This window comes from Anolis carolinensis, chromosome 2 (genome assembly GCF_035594765.1).
Source record: "Anolis carolinensis isolate JA03-04 chromosome 2, rAnoCar3.1.pri, whole genome shotgun sequence".
NCBI lineage: Eukaryota > Metazoa > Chordata > Lepidosauria > Squamata > Dactyloidae > Anolis > Anolis carolinensis.
Genome location: NC_085842.1, coordinates 293,788,886 through 293,809,083, shown reverse-complemented (window position 1 = coordinate 293,809,083; position 20,198 = coordinate 293,788,886). Strand labels below are relative to the sequence as shown.

General features: G+C 38.7%; 1 protein-coding gene and 1 long non-coding RNA gene across 6 annotated transcripts in view; one reads left to right on the top strand and one right to left on the bottom strand.

The window, feature by feature from the left end:
• kif2a (kinesin family member 2A) overlaps positions 1-19,795 on the top strand; it is a 78,706-nt gene extending 58,911 nt beyond the window's left edge. For 2 of the 5 annotated variants that reach the window (XM_008102859.2, XM_003216238.3), the window contains exons 15-21: positions 3,967-4,077; positions 6,870-6,937; positions 9,388-9,501; positions 10,044-10,194; positions 15,983-16,084; positions 17,107-17,242; positions 18,083-19,795. In XM_008102859.2, the coding sequence (XP_008101066.1) occupies positions 3,967-4,077; positions 6,870-6,937; positions 9,388-9,501; positions 10,044-10,194; positions 15,983-16,084; positions 17,107-17,242; positions 18,083-18,168 (768 nt within the window). In that variant the 3' untranslated portion in view covers positions 18,169-19,795. The remainder of the gene's footprint in view (positions 1-3,966; positions 4,078-6,869; positions 6,938-9,387; positions 9,502-10,043; positions 10,195-15,982; positions 16,085-17,106; positions 17,243-18,082) is intronic. The other 3 variants (XM_008102860.3, XM_003216237.4, XM_062972391.1) reach the window with 2 other exon arrangements.
• LOC134296741 (uncharacterized) lies at positions 174-15,985 on the bottom strand. Its single transcript, XR_010003583.1, has 2 exons — positions 10,727-15,985; positions 174-7,561 (listed from the first exon to the last, which is right to left on the bottom strand). It is a non-coding gene; the product is annotated as an uncharacterized LOC134296741 (long non-coding RNA).
• Positions 19,796-20,198: the final 403 nt, after the last annotated feature.

Below are 20,198 nucleotides of genomic sequence, written 5' to 3'. Positions count from 1 at the left end.
TCAGAGTAGGGAGGGGTGGCTTACTCAAAAGTAACACCAAGAGAAAAGGGAGGCTTTGTGCTTCTCTTAGGTTTTCTTGAAACAGACTAAGCTTTCACCTTTTGGTACTCTAATCAGAGAGGAGGATAATTCCTTGTTTGATATTAGTTAATACTGCACTGTAGCTTTTATTAAAAAAAATGAATCATCCCCTTCTCTGAGTAAAATGGCAAAAGGTTTTTTTGTAAGCCTAGGTGGGAACATGATTGTGGTGTTCAGAAGCCGGTGGGTCCTTGAAACAGTGCTGTTACTTTTACTTCTCTGCAGAATGACCTCCAACTTATCCACAAGTCATACCAAAATCTGTATTTTGACCCTAAAACCTACCCTTGTTTTAAATATGAAGTCACTCATATACTGGTTTCGGCCACCATCTAGAGGAGTGGTTCTCAACTTGGGGTCCCCAGATGTCTTTGGTCTTCAACTCCCAGAAATCCTAACAGCTGATAAACTGGCTGGGATTTCTGGGAGTTGTAGGCCAAAAACATCTGGGGACCCCAGGTTGAGAACCACTGAACAAGAGTTCTCAGTGGACAGATGTTTTGATTCTTTCCTCCAGCCTACTTCTGATAGCTTTGCAGTATCTGTAAACATCATGTAAATTGAGCAGAGTACAATAATATATTTTAAAGCCTTGGTAATTTTAAAAATACATACCTTTTCAGCATCACACTTACATCTCTGAAGTTTAGCAATCTTATTGTCTTAAAAGGGGCCTAAGGGACCGGCTGAACTGCTGACCTAAATGTTGGTGGTTCATATCTGCACGACGGGGTGAGTTCCCATCTATCAGCCCTAGCTTCTCATGCAGGGATATGAGAGAAGCCTCCCAACAGGATAGTAACACATCCGGGCGTCCCCTGTGCAACATCTTTGTAGATGGCCAATTTTCTCACACCAGAAGCAACTTGCAGTATGTTTTCAATTTGCTTCTGACATGATAAAAATATTGCTTTAGAAAGGGCTACTACATCTAGAAATGTCATCCAGTTCTGACTACAATTATAAGGTGAAGAAGGGGGAGGTATTTACTGAATTTCTATTACTCAGTAGGGGAAGCTTTGAAAGATAAAGCAAACTGATCTTCTACCTCATGCGTGGGTTTATATATCTTGAAGTTGCCTGATAATTTATGATTTTCACAGTTTTTTTAGGCAAGGAATACTCAGAAATGTCTTCCTCTGAAATATAGCCTGTTTTACCTGATACTCATTAGTGGTCCCCCATTCAGTTACTAACCAGGATAGCTTCTATTTAACTTCCAAAATCAGAAAGGATCTAGCGACTTCAGGGTATTTAAGCTGTCTCTTTGACCCTATATCTCAGACAAAATATAGTATTATATAATGACTTTCAAATGAAATAGCCTACTAGCCAAGTAAATAAGATAGGCACCAAGGTGAATAGATTTTCTTTGTAAGTTCCACTACATACTTCATTTATATGAAAATTATGTATTTGTTAAGGTAACTAAACAAAATGGAGTGAGAGAGACAGAGGAAGTGCATTAGTTCTGTTTTGATCTTCAGTGTATATTATATTGTTTACAAAACAAGAAGACAATTTATTACATGGTGAATACTTAATAATACAACTATTTTCAGACTTGCCTACTTAGCTAACCAGAAAATAACTCTATATAATACAATGATGATTACTGTAAAATGTATTCTTAGCATCTCTTTTGAGGACATGCCAAAATAATATAATTCTATTCCTTGCTTTGCCACATTTATTTACATTTGAAAGTTTTCAGTATTTGGTCTTGGAGGAAGTTGTCTTTTGTGTGTAGTCATTCATTCATTGTGTCTATCTTTGACATGTTAGTTTCTCCTTAGGAAAAGAACTTACAGTATTTTACCAGCAAGCATTTTTGCTGTTTGTGTAACTTGCTAGCAATAGAAATCCAACAATAAATATCCATATCTACATGTTTTGTATTTGGATATGTATGCATAGGTAATTCAGCACATGAAAAATATAAATCCATGATTTAATGTTCATTTGTACTTAATTGCAGTGAATTGTTGTGCTCTTTCTCCGCTTTGTTTGTCATCTTCTCAATGTCATTAATTATATAGGGGATTAAGAATAACTAAACAACCACATATACTCCAAATTACTATTGTTAGAAATAAATGGAACATTTATAATTGAATGGCTTCATCTGTAACCTCTGATAGTTTTTGTTTCAAGATAAAAAATAAAATAGATTGGAATTCAGCTACCTAGAGATCCTCTAGTCCACTTGTCAAAGCATTGTTCTAGTTTGAAATAGCAGTGTTATCTTTCCAATGGATAAAATATTCAAAACATTGTTATTATTTTTAGCAGTAATAGTCAAATACATCTGTAGCAGGCAAACATCATAAGGAAAGACATAAAACTTCTTGAAAATCATCCTTGGTTTTTAGGCCTATCTTTTTTAAGTCTCTTTTTGTGTCCTGACCTCCTTTGTCCTTTGCACCTATACCAGGCAAGGAATACACCTAACAGATGGCTCTTAAACTGTGTTTGTACTGCTTGGAGTGCCATTCATTTTGGGGATTGTTTATAGAAGTAGCTATGTGTGAATGATTTCAAAACATGCATATAGTAATGTGAGTTCAGCAACAGCAGCATTTTAATGCTAATAATAATAATAATAATAATAATAATAATACTTTATTTATATCCCGCCCTCTCCCTGAAGGGACTCAGAGCGGTTAAATGCTGTCTTCACTAGAAATGAACCACATTTAAAGTTATGTATTACATTTCAAAGCTACTTTCAGTAAAATAACCGAAATTATAAATTAAAATGTAAAAATAAAATAAATATAAACCCTTTATTTCATAGTTTGGTTCTGTATTGGTTATGCACAGTCAGAGAAGTATCCACAACAACCAATTTACAAAGAAAAACTTTGAAGGAATTGTGCATGTTGCCTAAACATAAGATATGTACATTTTATACCCTGATTCCATTTTAAACATACAGAAAAAGCTATTAGTTTAGAGCAGTGGTTCTCAACCTTTCATCCTCTAGGTGTTATTATTTATTTATTGAGTTGATTTTTAACCCGCTTTTCTCTCACACTAAGGCGAGACTCAAAGCGGCTAATAATACATTAAGAACATCCAAAGTAAAAATTAAAGCAGATTAAAACCCGATAAATTCCTTAGTGTTTTGGACTTCAGCTCCCACAATTCCTAACAGCTGCTAAACAAATTTCCTGGGAGTTTAAGTCCAAAACACCTGGAGGACCAAAGGTTGGGAACCACTGGCCTAGGGGCTTTTTCAGTTTAATTTTTAAGAGGCATTAAAAATGCCAGCAGTAAAAAAATGATCATATTAGGTTTTCCTTTTCCTCAGTTCATAGTTTGAGTGATTTATTTTGTGCTGCAAAGCAGAAGCTCATGAAGTTAGGAGAAACAGTGGCAATTAAAAGCATTAGCTGCCCGTTTAATGTTTCCACCAAAATCTAGTGTTTGTATTCAGTTCAGAATCGGTATTCTGGTTTGAACTATATACAGTCAGAGTTGTGTGATATCTGGGAAATGTTTGTAATGTCTTTTGGGGACTTACTGAATGCTTGCTGAGAGCCTACTATGAAGATGCATGAATTTAATGCAAGGGACTTTATGTGAGTTTTGTTGCTGGAAGTTTTATTGTGATTTTTTTGACTCTGCTACTTAAGAGTAAATTTTGATTTTCTTCCATTTTCCTGGCTTGTTTTCTTTTGCTCATTGTGGATACAACAAAGAACTGGATAAGTCTGGACAGAACTGCACGCAGTTTGTTTTTCAACAAACCCGTAACAAGAAGCACCTTTCTGATACTAGCTTATAAACATGTGAAATGCCACATAATGTATTTGTTTATTTGGCTTGTATTTTATAGAGATCTTGCAAAAGAAAAGGCATAAACATATTTACTCTTTACAGGAGTGCATCAGAGCCTTAGGCCGAAATAAACCTCATACGCCATTCAGAGCGAGTAAACTTACTCAGGTCCTGAGAGATTCATTCATAGGAGAAAACTCTCGCACGTGTATGGTAAGTATTTTGTTCCATTTTAATAGGTCAAGTGTAATTCACTGGAGACCATGTCCAAATTGGATGGCAGGTTGTATATTCTTTGGAGCTAATAAATTGGTACAAGCAAATCCCATGATGGCAGCCTTAGGGTTGCCGTGAGTCAAAAACATCTTGAAGGCACACAGCAACAACAACAAATCATGTTAGCCAGGTCTAAGATACTTGGAATACACTAGATGTTTCAAAATGCAATTCTCATTATTCTTCCTATTGGCCCTGCTAATTAAGCATTATTGTAGTTATTATTCACAATACATGGCAGTTATATCATGTTCTTCCTTGATTATTTCCTCATCCTTCAGCTATCTGTTCAAATACTTGCCTTTAAAATTAGCTTAAGGGATTTATTCCAGCTGTGATCTTTCTTTTGGGGCATTGATGCTCAGCTTTTCATGACTGATTTTGATGTGAAACTTACTCATCAGAATTCAGTAAATTCTCTCTGTGGGGGAAGTATTTCATATATCTCACCAGATGCCATGTGCCAGCTTAAGAGTTACTACTACAATAGCCCTTTAATTCATTGTTATTTTATTTGTCAGAAAGATACAGTAGTGTCCATCTTACTCTACATACACTGTCCTACTTCTAAGGATGCTGTATCCTTTCTTAGTTCTTTGTGAAGAGATTAATACTTTCTCACCCAGTGGAGAAGCAACCATTCATGAAAGGATTAATTTCAATCACCACCCAGGTAATGCAAAGAGTATTTATCATTGCCCCCCCCCCTAGTTCTGCAAATAGGCCTTGACCTGGGTCTTAAACCTAACATCTTATGGTGCCAAATTATAGTTACGGTCTCCATTTGTTGACTTGCTACAATCAGTTTATTTCTTTCCATCCTCACATAAAGAAGACCTTTCCAGACTGCCTTAAAGACGGTTTCACTACGAATCCTGTGAAAAGGTACTTTTCCTGGTTACCTCAACCAGGGGGTTTCTGATCTATCAGTTCTCTGTATGGACCCCTTTTCTTGTAAATTTGATAACCACCCTGTCTCTCTCTGGTTTAATCTGGGTTTTTTTTACCTATAGTAAATTCCCTGTTACACTGCCCAATGGTGATTTTTTACTACTGTTTTACCCCATTTCATCCTTAAAAGAATCAATGAAACAAAATGGGCATTAGGAGAGCTCCAAAGCTGTATATCAGACACACTACTAGGTCATTCAGAAAAATGGACACTCCTTGCCTTCTGTGTGCGAAGAAGGTCTCTCCATATGTATTGGTTCAATGGATTAAGACATGTATCCCTAGCTTATGAATCCCTTGACCTCCCTGAACCCACATAGGGTAACAGCATACTCTACCAGGTCAGAAGCCACTTCAGCAGCCTTCGCAACTAGCGCTGCCCTGAAGGAAATTTTTCAGAGCAGGAACGTGGGCTACGCCTTTTTTTTTTTTTTTTTACAAAGTATTACAGACTGGACAGATTTGCCTCAGCTAGGGTGCTCTTTGGCAGAAGATTGCTTTAGCAAATCCTGTCCAATTAAATTACAGTAGAGTCTCACTTATCCAAGACTCGCTTATCCAAGGTTCTGGATTATCCAGTGCATTTTTGTAGTCAATGTTTTCAATATATCGTGATATTTTGGTGCTAAATTTGTAAATACAGTAATTACAACATAACATTACTGCGTATTGAACTACTTTTTCTGTCAAATTTGTTGTATAACATGATGTTTTGGTGCTTAATTTGTAAAATCGTAACCTAATTTGATGTTTAGTAGGTTTTTCTTTAATCCCGCCTTATTATCCAAGATATTCACTTATCCAAGGTTCTGCCGGCCCATTTAGCTTGGATGAGTGAGACTCTACTGTACATTCTTGCCACTGTCCCTAGCAGGGCATTGTTCCACTATGGTAATTACCTTTCATGGGTAGTTCCTTATCTCCTGGCAGAGAAAGGCAAATGGGGGAAAACACTCTAAAATAATAAATATTTTTCAAAAAAGATACACATGGTCTCTTGCCAAGCTTGGACATTGACTGGAATTAACCCTTTCTTGGTTGGATCCTTCTACTTGGTTTGAGTGGAACTTCAGAAATTGCATATCTGCATATGAATAAGATTGGTTTTCCTTGCACTTTGCAGAAAGTTCACTGCCAAAGTATTCTGAAAATCAAGCACCAACAGGAACAATGGCACTGTTATTTTTAAAAAAATACATTTTATATGGTATTTATTCATTTAATTATTGTACTCACTTTAGAATAAATCTTGTGTTTATTTGAAATGATCTTGGAAGGATTGTAATTGTTTGGTATCTTGTTTCTCATGGCATTGCTATGGCAGCATGAGCAGTTAGAGGCTCTCTGCTTGCTACAACTCAAAGTTCCTAACTTTCTGTTACTAGAATTCAGATTGTAGATATACATAAGGAAGCATGATCATAGGTTCGATATGATATCTCCTAGAACTGGGGTGTATCCCCTTTCAGAAGAATTGCTAGGTATGAAGAAATAAAGAGAGAACATTTCCAATAGAAAAAAAAGTATGTTTACTGTTATTCATTTTGAATAAAATGCAGTGGCATCTTTAGTAGACTGTAAGAATAGTGGGGTAGAATGGTACTGTGTAAGGTGGTCTGAAATATGGATTCGCTTTAAACTTTTCTAATGGCTGACAATAGGTTAAAAACAATATGCAGCAACCAACTGCTAGTATGCTTCATTAAAAAACATCCCTTTTAAAAATATCTTTTAAATAGAAATTCACTTCTGGGCCTTTGTTATTTTTTTGCTCTCAGATTGCTACTATTTCTCCTGGGATGGCATCTTGTGAAAACACACTAAATACATTAAGATATGCAAACAGGTATGATAAAGTTTATATAAATGTATATACATTCTTTGTTTGTGGTTTGTTGGTGCAATTTAGCTTTTGAGCTGTCTAGGTTTATTTAATGGCATTCGAAAATCTAGACCAAAGGACAGATTTGAACTGCTTTATATTTATTTATATACACTTCAAGTTTAACACTGAAAAAGCCTCAATTGACATACGTTTGTGACTTTTGATACCAACTGAAGACTAATTGTAATGAATTAGACTCCATTTAAACCTGAAAATCTTCTTTCAGGACTCAGCTTTCTTACACTGTTGTAGGGTAATACAGATGAAGATCTGAACTGGCATTGGGCTGGCTTAAACATAAACAGAAGGTCTTGTGTTGAAAACAGCTGTCTTCTCCTGTTTTCAAATTTCACGTGCAAGAGGGGAGGAGGAAGCGGGGGAAAGCGTCCTTAAGATTGGGGACCCGATCTACCTTAGCAAATTCCGTCTTTGGGAATGGGCAGCCATCCCACAACGTTTTCCATCTTCTTCTGGCTTTCCTCTGTTTCACGCTGTCTTCAATTAAGGCTTCTGACCATCGTCTCACTCTAGCAAGATGGATTTCCATGTGCGGCCATGGGATGGCTTCCATGGGACTCAGTTTTGCTAGTGCATGAAGATGATAAGAAAATGGGGGTGGGGGGTGGGATAAGGTCAGCAGTGAATACTGGAAGAGCAAATTGTGTTTGTTTGTCTTAAAACTCGCGTTTCCTTGGATGATGTACCTTACTGGAAAATATTACCTGTTCTGTTGGCAGAACGATAGCACTGTGTATTCAGGTATTATGCTAGACAGATCTGCTGTGGTGCTGCTGCCAAATTTCTAGGCTTATACAGGAGGACTAATTCCTTTGTTGATACATGTCTGTTTGTAACTAACTATATTTGGATTCTGTTTCTGCATCTCGTAACATTTTAGCAGGTCCTATATAGGTTCTTCTCAGTGTACAACCTTTTAAGCTTTTATAAGTAGATATTGGTGAAGCCTTTAAAGTGCATGGCTGTGTATTTTTGTAATGTATATGACTAAAATAAGAACTGATTCATGGGTCACATTGCAATGATTTGTTCCCATTTCTGAAGTTATACAAAAATATAACTAGTGCTGCCCTGAGATGCTTATGTGGCTCATTAATGGGAATCAGTTTCCTTCCATTCTGTTCCATGTATTGACTCGTAAGAAAACCATGTTGAAGTTACCATCCTTTGACCTCAGTTTCCTATCCTATGTACTCATGTGTAAGTCTAGAAAATCTAGTCAGAAGAGTCAAACCCAACAAACTGCATTGACTATTCACGGGTCAATGTGAGTATAGTACATTAACTAATCAAAAACAGGAACCATCTGCTTCTTAGAATCATAGAATCATAGAATAATAGAGTTGGAAGAGACCTCATGGGCCATCCAGTCCAACCCCCTGCCAACAAGCAGGAAATTGCATTCAAAGCACCCCCGACAGATGGCCATCCAGCCTCTGCTTAAAAAGCCTCCAACGAAGGAACCTCCACCACAGTCTGGGGGAGAGAGTTCCACTGCCAAACAGCTCTCACAGTGAGGAAGTTCTTCCTGATGTTCAGGTGAAATCTCCTTTCCTGTAGTTTAAAGCCATTGTTCAGCATTAACCTAGTCTCCAGAGCAGCAGAAAACAAGCTTGCTTCCTCCTCTCGATGACTTTCCCTCACATATTTATACATGGCTATCATGTCTCCTCTTAGCCTTCTCTTCTGCAGGTTAAACATGCCCAGCTCTTTAAGCCGCTCCTCATAGGACTTATTCTCCAGACCCTTGATCATTTTAGTCGCCCTCCTCTGGACACATTCCAGCTTGTCAACATGTCCCTTAAATTGCAGTGCCCAGAATTGGACACAGTATTCCAGGTGTGGTCTGACCAAGACAGAAAAGAGAGGTAGCATGACTTCCCTGAATCTAGACACTATACTCCTATTGCTGCAGGCCAAAATCCCTTTGAGTAGAGTGGCAAAAGGCCAGAGCTTAGTCCATCCTTGGATAACCTGAAAGTACTTGCCCTATTACTGTCTCCATCGTGGCACCGCTTCTTGCCTTTTTGAATCCCTGGGCAATGAAATGGTGACATGGGTGGCTAAGCCCTTGAAGCAGCATTGGCGTATTCTCCTCTCCGTATCCATAACCCTTGACTTATTCATGGGGCATATCAAAATCTATAATTTTGGCCCCCAAACCTATTCTCAACTTATACATGAGGTTGATTTATATATGAGTATATACAGTAGTTTATATTAATTACTTGTATAGGGTTTCTAAGAGTATTATTGAAAGATTGATTGTGAAGTATTTTGTTTGATGGCTCAAGGGCTACATACATAGCTGCTTACAATAATAGTGGTTGTAATTTTCATGGTCTTTACAAGAACATTTTCTTTTAATTTGCTGCTGTATCTTGCTGCTGCAGAGTAAAGGAATTTGGAATTAGTCCTTCAGACATTCCCTTCTCACAGGGTAGTGGCAGTCGCTCTGATCTCTCTCCTTCCTATGAGTATGACGACTTTTCTCCTTCGATCACAAGGTCTACTTCATTCTTTACATGGAATTTTTTTTTGTTTTAGTGGGATCACCCCTATTAAGTTGTGTAATCTTACAGACAAACCTCCACTTACTGTCGTTGTTTTTTGAGTCATCACCTTTTTGTTTTCATTTTGTTTGACAACAGGTGTTGGCACTGCATGGCCTGCAAATCATCTTCCCAGTTACTATTATTCATCTTTACTTTTTCAAACATTTCATGCCCAGGCTTGTTCCCCCTCCCCCTCATGTGTAAGTGATGGTGATGTCACCTTTAGTAGCTTTAGATTTTCTGCATCTGACTAATTGAAGTAAGATGTGTGCTTGTTTAAATAATGATATGAAATTATAGTATGATACAAATTCTTGTATGACTGCAAAGTTTCATCTTTTAATCAACAATACTACAATTAATACCTTACATTAACAGCATGAAGCTGACATCACCATAATTTCTGTGAATTGCCTGTGAATTGATGAAGTGTTCTTTTTTTGACTTGTTTAAGTGAATTGTTGCTAAAATGAACACTTATTTTGCAACTGTAGAGTAAAGGAGCTGACAGTTGATCCCAGTGCTGCTGGTGATATCCGTCCAATCATGCATCATGCTCCAAATCAGATTGACGACTTGGAAGCACAGTGGGGTGTTGGGAGCTCACCTCAGCGAGATGATCTGAAACTGCTTTGTGAACAAAATGTGAGTACCTCACAAATCTCAGTAGTTTTTGGTGCAGTGGAAATGCAAACCCTGGCCAGTTGGCATTTATCTTTTTGTATGAAACAAAAGCCGAAGTGAATGACATGTTGGAGGCATTCATCTTTTGTTTTGTGAATCGCCTGAGATTTATTTCAGTTAAATTACTTTGAATTCTACAGAATCTTATTTAATAATAATAATAATAATAATAATAATAATAATAATAATAATAAATTATTCTTGTAGCTCTCCACCATCTCCCCAAAGGGACTCGGGACAACTTACACCCCATATAAAGTACCAAAACATAAAACAAGAAGTACATCTACAATAAAAACACAAATTGACTAAAACAATAAGCATATAAAACCACAACTTGAAACTTAGTTAAAACAACATTCATCACAATATCCACTCAAAATAAAAAAAAATCTATATTTTACTTTAATGGCAGCAAGATGTGTCTCTGCCAAATATGGTTCTAAAAAAGACTTCACGTGGCTGTCTATATACCTTTTAGGGTTTTACATACCTGGCTGGAAATATTCCTCAGTGATAGTGGAGGCTAATGGTATTAGAATTCTCACAGTGATTCAGTTACCCTTGTGGGGCCTGTATTTGGACACGAGAGCATTCATGAAACATAACAGTCCTGTTGTCTTTTCCTGTTAGGTTCTTGGCTTTGAGCTTCAGTTCAATTCAGTAGTGAGGCACCCTCGCTTCTAACAGTTTTTGGAGGTGTACCAAGCACTGGATTTTAACTGAATTTTAAAAATACCATTTATATTTATTCCTGTTTTAATGTTTGTATATTTGTCGATTTTAAATTGTATTGAAATGCTTTTAATTGAGTCTTCTTGTGGAGAGAGAAGGAAGGGTATAAATAAACACTATTATTATTATTATCATCATCATTATGCACATTGTTTTTCTTCACAGCATCACACTTTTTCAATAGAAATTGCCCTAAGCAGAATGAAATGATCACAACACTCCGTCAGGCAGATGAGATATTTTAGTTCCCCAACGTCATGTCCTGTGGCACAATTCACTGAGAACTATACTTGCAAAATGAGCTATTTTACCTTACCTTAGGCGATCCCTCGTAGTTCGAGGACGATTGTCTTCCATTTCTGTTGTCTTGGGGGTGTGTCCATAGGTGGCTGAAGAGACCTATACTTGATCTGAATGTTCTCCTGCAGTGAGGACATTGGTTTCCAGGTGGAAGGCGGTCCTGGTCAGGGTTGGCTTGACGCTCCTTCCTCTTGGCATGTTTCTCCCTTAAGCTCTCTATTTGTGCCTCTTCGAACTCCGCAGCACTGCTGGTCACAGCTGACCTCCAATTAGAGTGCTCAAGGGCCAGGACTTCCCAGTTCTCTGTGTCTATGCCACAGTTTTTAAGGTTGGCTTTAAGCCCATCTTTAAATCTCTTTTCCTGCCCACCAACATTCTGTTTCCCGTTCTTGAGTTCGAAGTAGAGCAACTGCTTTGGGAGACGGTGATCGGGCATTCGGACGACGTGGCCAGTCCAGCGGAGTTGATGGCGTAGGAGCATCGCTTCAATGCTGGTGGTCTTTGCTTCCTCAAGCACGCTGACACTTGTCTGCCTGTCTTCTCAAGAGATTTGCAGGATTTTTCTGAGTCAACGCTGATGGAAACGCTCCAGGAGTTGAGTGTGACGTCTGTAGACCGTCCATGTTTCGCAGGCGTAGAGCAGGGTTGGGAGGACAATGGCTTTATAAACAAGCACCTTGGTATCTCTACAGATGTCCCGATCATCAAACACTCTCTGCTTCATTCTGAAAAATGCTGCACTTGCAGATCTCAAGTGGTGTTGTATTTCAGTGTCGATGTTGACTTTTGTGGAGAGGTGGCTGCCAAGGTAGCGGAAATGATCAACATTTTCTAATGTTACACCATTAAGTTGTATTCCTGGCTTTGCAGAGGGATTAGCTGGTGCCTGTTGGAAGAGCACTTTGGTTTTCTCTATGTTCAGTGAGAGGCCGAGCTTCTTGTATGCTTCTGTGGTGTTTAGAGTGCTATTTTACAGCACTGCACCCAAAGAGCTGGAAACAATGCTGCTGAGTTTCAGGCATCTGCCATGTTTTTTAAAGACACAGCCATGGTATTATTTTTTTTTTCAAAGAAAGAGGGCTGACAGGGAAATGTTCCACTAGAGGTACAAATGCAAACACTTAGAAACAAATGCAGTCATTGCTAATAGTCAACACGGATTTACCAAAAACAAGTCATGCCAGACTAATCTGATCTCTTTTTTCGATAGAGTTACGAATTGGGTCGATACAGGGAATGCCATGGATGTAGCGTACCTAGATTTCAGTAAGGCCTTCGACAAAGTCCCTCACAACCTTCTGGCAAACAAACTAGTAAAGTGTGGGATAGACAAAACTACGGTTAGGTGGATCTGTAATTGGCTAAGCAAACGAACCCAAAGGGTGCTCACCAATGCGTCGTCTTCATCTTGGAAAGAAGTCACGAATGGAGTGCCGCAGGGTTCTGTCCTGGGCCCGATTCTGTTTAACATCTTTATTAACGACTTAGATGAAGGGTTAGAAGGCATGATCATCAAGTTTGCAGACGACACCAAACTGGGAAGGATAGCCAATACTCCAGAAGACAGGAGCAGAATTCAAAACGATCTTAACAGACTAGAGAGATGGGCCGAAACTAACAAAATGAAGTTCAACAGGGACAAATGCAAGATACTTCACTTCGGCAGAAAAAATGGAATGCAAAGATACAGAATGGGGGACGCCTGGCTAGACAGCAGTACATGTGAAAAAGATCTTGGAGTCCTTGTGGACAACAAGTTAAACATGAGCCAGCAATGTGATGCAGTTGCTAAGAAAGCCAACGGGATTCTGGCCTGCATCAATAGGGGTATAGCGTCTAGATCCAGGGAAGTCATGCTCCCCCTCTATTCTGCCTTGGTCAGACCACACCTGGAATACTGCGTCCAATTCTGGGCACCGCAGTTGAAGGGTTGACAAGCTGGAAAGCGTCCAGAGGAGGGCAACTAAAATGATCAAAGGTCTGGAGAACAAGCCCTATGAGGAGCGGCTTAAAGAACTGGGCATGTTTAGCCTGCAGAAGAGAAGGCTAAGAGGAGACATGATAGCCATGTACAAATATGTGAGGGGAAGTCATAGGGAGGAGGGAGCAAGCTTGTTTTCTACTGCCCTGCAGACTAGGACGCGGAACAATGGCTTCAAACTACAGGAAAGGAGATTCCACCTGAACATCAGGAAGAACTTCCTCACTGTGAGGGCTGTTCGGCAGTGGAACTCTCTCCCCCGGACTGTGGTGGAGGCTCCTTCCTTGGAGGCTTTTTAAGCAGAGGCTGGATGGCCATCTGTCAGGGGTGCTTTGAATGCGATTTCCTGCTTCTTGGCAGGGGGTTGGACTGGATGGCCCATGAGGTCTCTTCCAACTCTACTGTTCTGTGATTCTGCTATCTTGATTTTGAGTGGATATTGTGAAATGTTCTTGATTTTGCCAGCAGAAATACCCATCTGGGCACAGAACATTTTAAACCCTGATATACATTGGGATTACTATGGAGTGAGAAATATTCCTAATGAAGTCATTTTTTGTAGTTTTTGTGTCTAATTGTGTGAAGGTTAAGCGGGGTTGCATAGTTTCAAGTAATATATTTTTGAAAATTAGCTTTTTGTGCTCTTTAGATTTAATAATAATAATAATAATAATAATAATAATAATAATAATAATAATAATTTATTCTTGTACCCCGCTCCATCTCCCCGAAGGGACTCGGGGCGGCTCACATGGGGCCTTGCCCAACATCACAATATAAAATCAAAACAAAAACACAAATTTACAACACTAAATCAACAATATCAACAATACAAGATAAAATGTTAAAACAGGTATATCAAACACAAGTCTGGGCCGAAAGGTGAATGTGTCAAATCGGGAGGAGATAGTTACACAATTGACATAGTCAATGAAGTACTATAAATGACAATAGTGACAATAAAAGGGCCTATTATTACATAAAAGTGGGTCTATTATTACATAGGCAGGCATCTTAAACCAACAAAAGTCACTCATCAAAGGCTTTCCGGAAAAGCCAGGTTTTCAGATTCTTCCGGAAGGAGAGGAGGGTGGGGGGCAGCCTAATCTCCCTAGGGAGCAGGTTCCAAAGCTGGGGGGCCACGACAGAGAAGGCCCTCTCTCTTGTCCCCACCAACCTCGCCTGCGAGGGTGGTGGGAGCGAGAGGAGGGCCTCCCCTGACGAGCGAAGAGATCGTGCGGGTTCATAGGGGGAAATGCGGTCTCTAAGGTAGGCGGGTCCCAAACCGTTTAGGGCTTTGTAGGTAAGAACCTGCACCTTGAATTGGGCTTGGAAAGTAAGCGGCAGCCAGTGGAGCTCCTTAAACAGAGGCGTTGAACGTGCCCTGTAATTTGCTCCAGTTAGAAACCTGGCTGCCGTGCGTTGAACTAATTGCAGTTTCCAGACCGTCTTCAAAGGCAGCCCCACGTAGAGCGCATTGCAATAATCCAGTCTAGAGGTAACTAAGGTGTGGACCACCATGGTCAGATCAGACTTCTCGAGGTATGGTCGCAGCTGGCGCACAAATTTTAATTGTGCAAAGGCCCTCCCGGCCACGGCCGACACCTGAGCTTCAAGCGTCAGCCCCGAATCCAGGAGGACCCCCAAGCTGCTGACCTGCGCCTTCAGGGGGAGTGTGACCCCGTCAAGCACAGGTTGCCACCCAATACCCCGATCGGACTTTCGACTGACCTGGAGGACCTCTGTCTTATCAGGATTAAGTCTCAGCTTGTTCGCCCTCATCCAGGCCAACACAGCGGCCAGACACTGATCCAGTATCCGAGGGGCTTCCTTGGATTTAGGTGGAAAAGAGTAGTAGAGTTGGGTGTCATCCGCGTAGAGATGGCACCGAACTCCAAAACCCCGGATGACCTCATTCCCTTTGTCCAGGCTGGTCCTTTTTTTAGGAAATAAAATTCCAAGCCTTACTTTTAGATAGTTTGATTGGGTAATAGCTCATCTTGTCAGATTGGAGTAGAGGGCGAGGATGGGGACAATTTCTGGAATATGTTATCACTATTTGAAAAATCCCATTCTTTTATATGAATCTTTTTGGATTTGAAGATACTGTCTCTTTCTTTGTTGCCAAGGTGGGAGAGGGCTTTCCTAGACCGGAACCCTTTTACAGGGAAGGCCAAATTGTCTTGTTGGTTGCTAATTTTTGTTTGGATGGACTTTGCATGTCTAAGATGATTTGTTGTTATTCAGATTTTAACCTGGTGTGGGCATTTATATTTTGCTTTTGTTTTAATATTTTGCAATACCATTATTATTTTATTGTTTTCTGCCCTGAGCATAACTTTTAATAGGAATCTGGGATATTAATTAATTAGAGACCATGGACTTGCTCTAAGAAGATGCTCTGCTTGGAATTAACATACAAACAATATCATTCATGAAAAAAGTCTGATTTGATGTAAATTGGTAAGGGTTTGGCATTTGTAAGGGTTTTCTGGCAGTTATTTTCTGTTTGGTCTGAGATTCTGTGGCTTAGGTCATGGTTAGGTTATTGCTTTCCAGTGATAGACAAATGCTTCAGATAGGCTCCATTAGTAGCCTTGAAATTGATAACAGGTTAAGCAGTTTCATAAAGCTGTCATTTTTTTCCTTCTAAACACTACTTTCCTTTTAGCCTCAGCTTCAAATTGTTTCTCGGTGTATACAAATTATAACAAGCTTCCTTATTTTTCAAAGGAGGAGGAAGTTTCACCACAGCTGTTCACTTTCCATGAAGCTGTGTCACAGTTGGTGGAAATGGAGGAGCAAGTTGTAGAAGACCACAGAGCTGTCTTCCAGGTAAGCATTCACAGTACAAAGAACCTTGTTATTTCGGAGCATCTGTGTGGTCTTTCAGTTTATGTTTCAGAAACAATAGTTTCTCCCATCCCACAAAGCAAGATATTATTGAAACTGAAGGAACTTTTAGAAGCAGAGAAAGGCTATGACATAGTTATCTACTGTCTAAAACAAATAAATAAAAAAATCACTATGTCCAAACTTAGCTTGTTAGCTGTCAAGAGTAGTACTAGTAAGACCAAATTGGGGCAGTAAGCCTGTTTATTTTTCTATAGTTTTCTAAGTACTTAATAACTTATTATAAAAACACAGTATGACGGTTAGTTGGTTAACCGTAGTTGGTTATAAAGTTGGTTATAAAGACATTTTACATAAGATTATATATTAATCTAAGGTATGTTTTGATACCTTATTCAAGCTTGTTAGACATTTTAAGTACATTGTAGTATGGGGTGGGAAACCTGAAATTACAATGACATAAAGCCTGTACCGAAAAAGGCAGAGCAAAAGGCTTGAAAACCAGACATGTTAGTTCAGTAAAATATATGGTAGGTTATAATACAAATATTTATTTGCATATCCACCTACATATGCTGTAAATTATCATCACAAGATTATGATACATCATATTCATTGAAACAGTACTTTAAAGTTCTTGTTTTGGGGTCAGTATTTCAGATGAATCTGTTTGTCTGGATATGCGCCTAGCCCCAAGAGACCGTCCACACAGATTGGACATCCCTATTTAAAACTCACACCATCCTCCTGCTTTTGGGTGTATAAGTGCAGTTTCATTATGTTCCTTCCCCTTGAGGTATTTAAGGACACTGAGGTATTTAAGGACATTGTCCCTATGCTCCCCAAAGTCATGAAAGTTGTTTTGAATAAAAAATGGGGTGGTAGAATAGGGGGTCATAAAAAACCTGCAGGATACAAATAGCTGATTTTGAGAATGGCATTAGAATTTAAGTTCAGCTTTCTATCCAATTGTTTGTCTCCTTGCCTCTTTTTGTTCTTATTAGGAATCTATTAGATGGTTAGAAGATGAAAAAGCTCTTCTGGAAATGACAGAAGAAGTAGACTATGATGTGGACTCCTATGCGACACAGCTTGAAGCAATCCTAGAACAAAAAATTTACGTGTTTACTGAACTTCGAGGTAGGTTGAATATCTCTTTTGCGTAACTAGCGGATTTAACAAGAGTGTTAATTGACTTATTTTAGAATTCAGTGGGTGGTTGATAAACAGTTAGATGCTGGGAATAGAGTGTCATTGTGCTGCTCATAGAAAGCAATTGTACAAATTCTACCTAGAGGATTAAATTTCAATGAGAGGGAGCACATAAGCTTATACAGTTTGTATAATTGTCTTGAGAGAGCTTCAGTGTGATTTGGACTTGTATAATCTCCATTCTTCCAGTATGGCTGTGAAGAATTTGGAAATGTTTGTTCCTATGTTATGTTGGCCACACATAACTTGTAGTGTTAATCTTAATTGGGGGTAGTGGAAACAAGCCAGCTACAAATAATAATACACAAAGCTGGCTTCTTTCCATTTAAGATAGTTAAGGCTTTGTTTTAGGTTTGAAAGTAATGATAAATTATATTTCCTCTAAAACAGAAACTTTATTTCCAGTTTTCTTCTTGCATTTATTCTGTAGAAGTAGTGAACACAATGCAGTCTGTTCCCTTGAGGCTAAACTCTGATTTTAATATTATTTTTTCGAAGTATTTCTTTATTTACCTTATTTGTACCCCACCCTTTTCAACCCCCAGCCGGACTCTGAGCAGTCTCACATATCAGCAACAATTCAGTGCCTTAGAATAACAAACAATTGGTAAACATCTACATTAAAAACCAGAGAATTAAAACATCTAAAACAATTACTGTGCATCAATTTTTAAAAACACATAATTAGCCATCAGGGTGGAGCCCCTAGGTATTGGAACCACACTGAAATTACTTAGTTACTATTGATCTTCCTTATTTCCTTTTAAGATAAAGTGAAGTCCTTCCGCACAGCACTACAAGAGGAAGAACAGGCCAGTAAACAAATCAATCCGAAGAGACCCCGTGCCCTTTGAGGCAAACTTCTGCTGCTAAAGGATGCCTGAGCCTCATTGCTGTACCATTGTGGTTGGTTTGGAAATGAAGCTGTAAGAAGTCGACTACTTGAACGATTTAAAACTGTTTGAAGTATCCTGTGGAAATATTCCATTTCTTTTCTCCCGGCTGACATTTCAGTTGTGTGGAACACTCCTAAGATGTCTGCAAAATGCTTCTAGACCAGATAGCACAACCAGGCAGGTTTTGGAGCTGGGAAGCACTTTTGTTTCAAATGATTTAACTTACTCAAATTGTGAATCTTTTTTGTTTTGGAATTTTTGCCAATTTTTTTAAATAATGAAGTAAAATGGTGGACTTGTAAAAACTTCACAGTATTTTGTTTTACTTATGTCAAGTTTTGTTGCAAACAACAGCTGTGCGGTTTTGTATTTGCATGCCTGCCCACCTCATCAGTGATTGTATATACCTCTTCTAGACAGCTGTGCTCACCTCTTCCTGTTCTGTGCCTTGACCAAGGCGACTTGACCCTAAATGTCCTCTCTAAAGCACAGCCTTAATAAATGACATTCCTTACCTGTCAATGTAAATTACTTTTATCGGGTGTACATTTTCAATGTGTGTTGTTTTTTCTTTTCTTTTTCGTGACTAGTTCTTCATTTCACAGTATGTGCCATATCATTGACCTGGAATTAAAAAATTATCATGTGAATTGACAGCAAGCCATTCCATTTTTCCCTGTACAAATTCTGGAATCATGTTTTTATTTCAATGCCATAAAGAGTCTCTAACATCTTCTTTGTAAAGAACAAAACTATAAATTAGTGGATGTATAATAAAAGGTAAACTAATTATGAAGGAGAGTTGTATCTTAGGGTAATACAAATATACGGTATGTGTGCTAGTGTGATGTCAGAATAAAAGGTGCAATCTGATTTCTACATATGCGTAAGGAGAGGTGTCACAGGATATGAAAATAACCCTTTCTTGTATGACTAAAATTGGCTTCTGGTGCATGAAAGTTTACATGTGCATTAACTGTAGTTTGCAGATAGCTAGTACTGTTGCTTTAAAAGAAAGTAGCTAATGCATATTTTCCATTTGTACAGTGCCATCAGTTGAAAAGTGGGGTGAATTTGTACCATTTGAGGATTTGCACAGTAACTCCACAAAACCTGTCTGATGCTGAAGAAATTCCACAATGATGCCTGAAACCTTCACAAATGGCACTGTGTATCCAGCACTTTTTAAGATGGTGGCACTTCAATTATTTTTTCAAATTGCTGTCCAAAAGACATTGCCCTTTTATGTATTTTTGTCAGATGCATTTAGATCTCTCTAGGAGTTCTCCCTGTTCCCAGAATAGATTCCAGGTACTCATATCAACAGACATTCCTTGGAATGGTTTCACTTTTTTTCTGGAACTTAAGCCTGTCTTTGCTGTGACTTAGGGAAATAAAGGGAAAGCAATGAAAAGAGAGCTTAATGAGCCAGAATTTCTCAGTATTGAACAGAATTCATTTAAAAAGGTAGGCTGTGGAAGTCCTTTACCATATCATGGTGACAAAGCACCTATCTGTAAACATGAAAACGGAAACAATGTAGATTTTACACAATGTGTTTAATAAATTTAAATATGAAATATAAGAGATGAGAATTTTACTTCTATGTACACTACATAAAATACTCCCCCCCCCCCCCAGCCATATTGATCTGCGCTAAGATGTCTCCTATTCAGATATTTTAGAACAGATATTTGGAAGACTTTTCCATTAAGAATAGCCATTATGTTCAGATTTCCCCACGTCAAAATGTCAGTGTGTCTGTGTTAGTAGTCTTCACTTGTAGTTGTATACCAAATTGGGATAATATGTTATCTTTTCCCAGGGTATTGTTACTACCCAGATAGTAAATTTGAAACCTGGGATATATGTACATGATGCTTTTCTCCAACTGCCTCAAGATGGTTTGTTAACTGTTAGGAGATAAACTTTTATACTATCTCAGCATCACTTAAACAAGTAAACTTGCCTTGTGGCAAGTGGTCTTT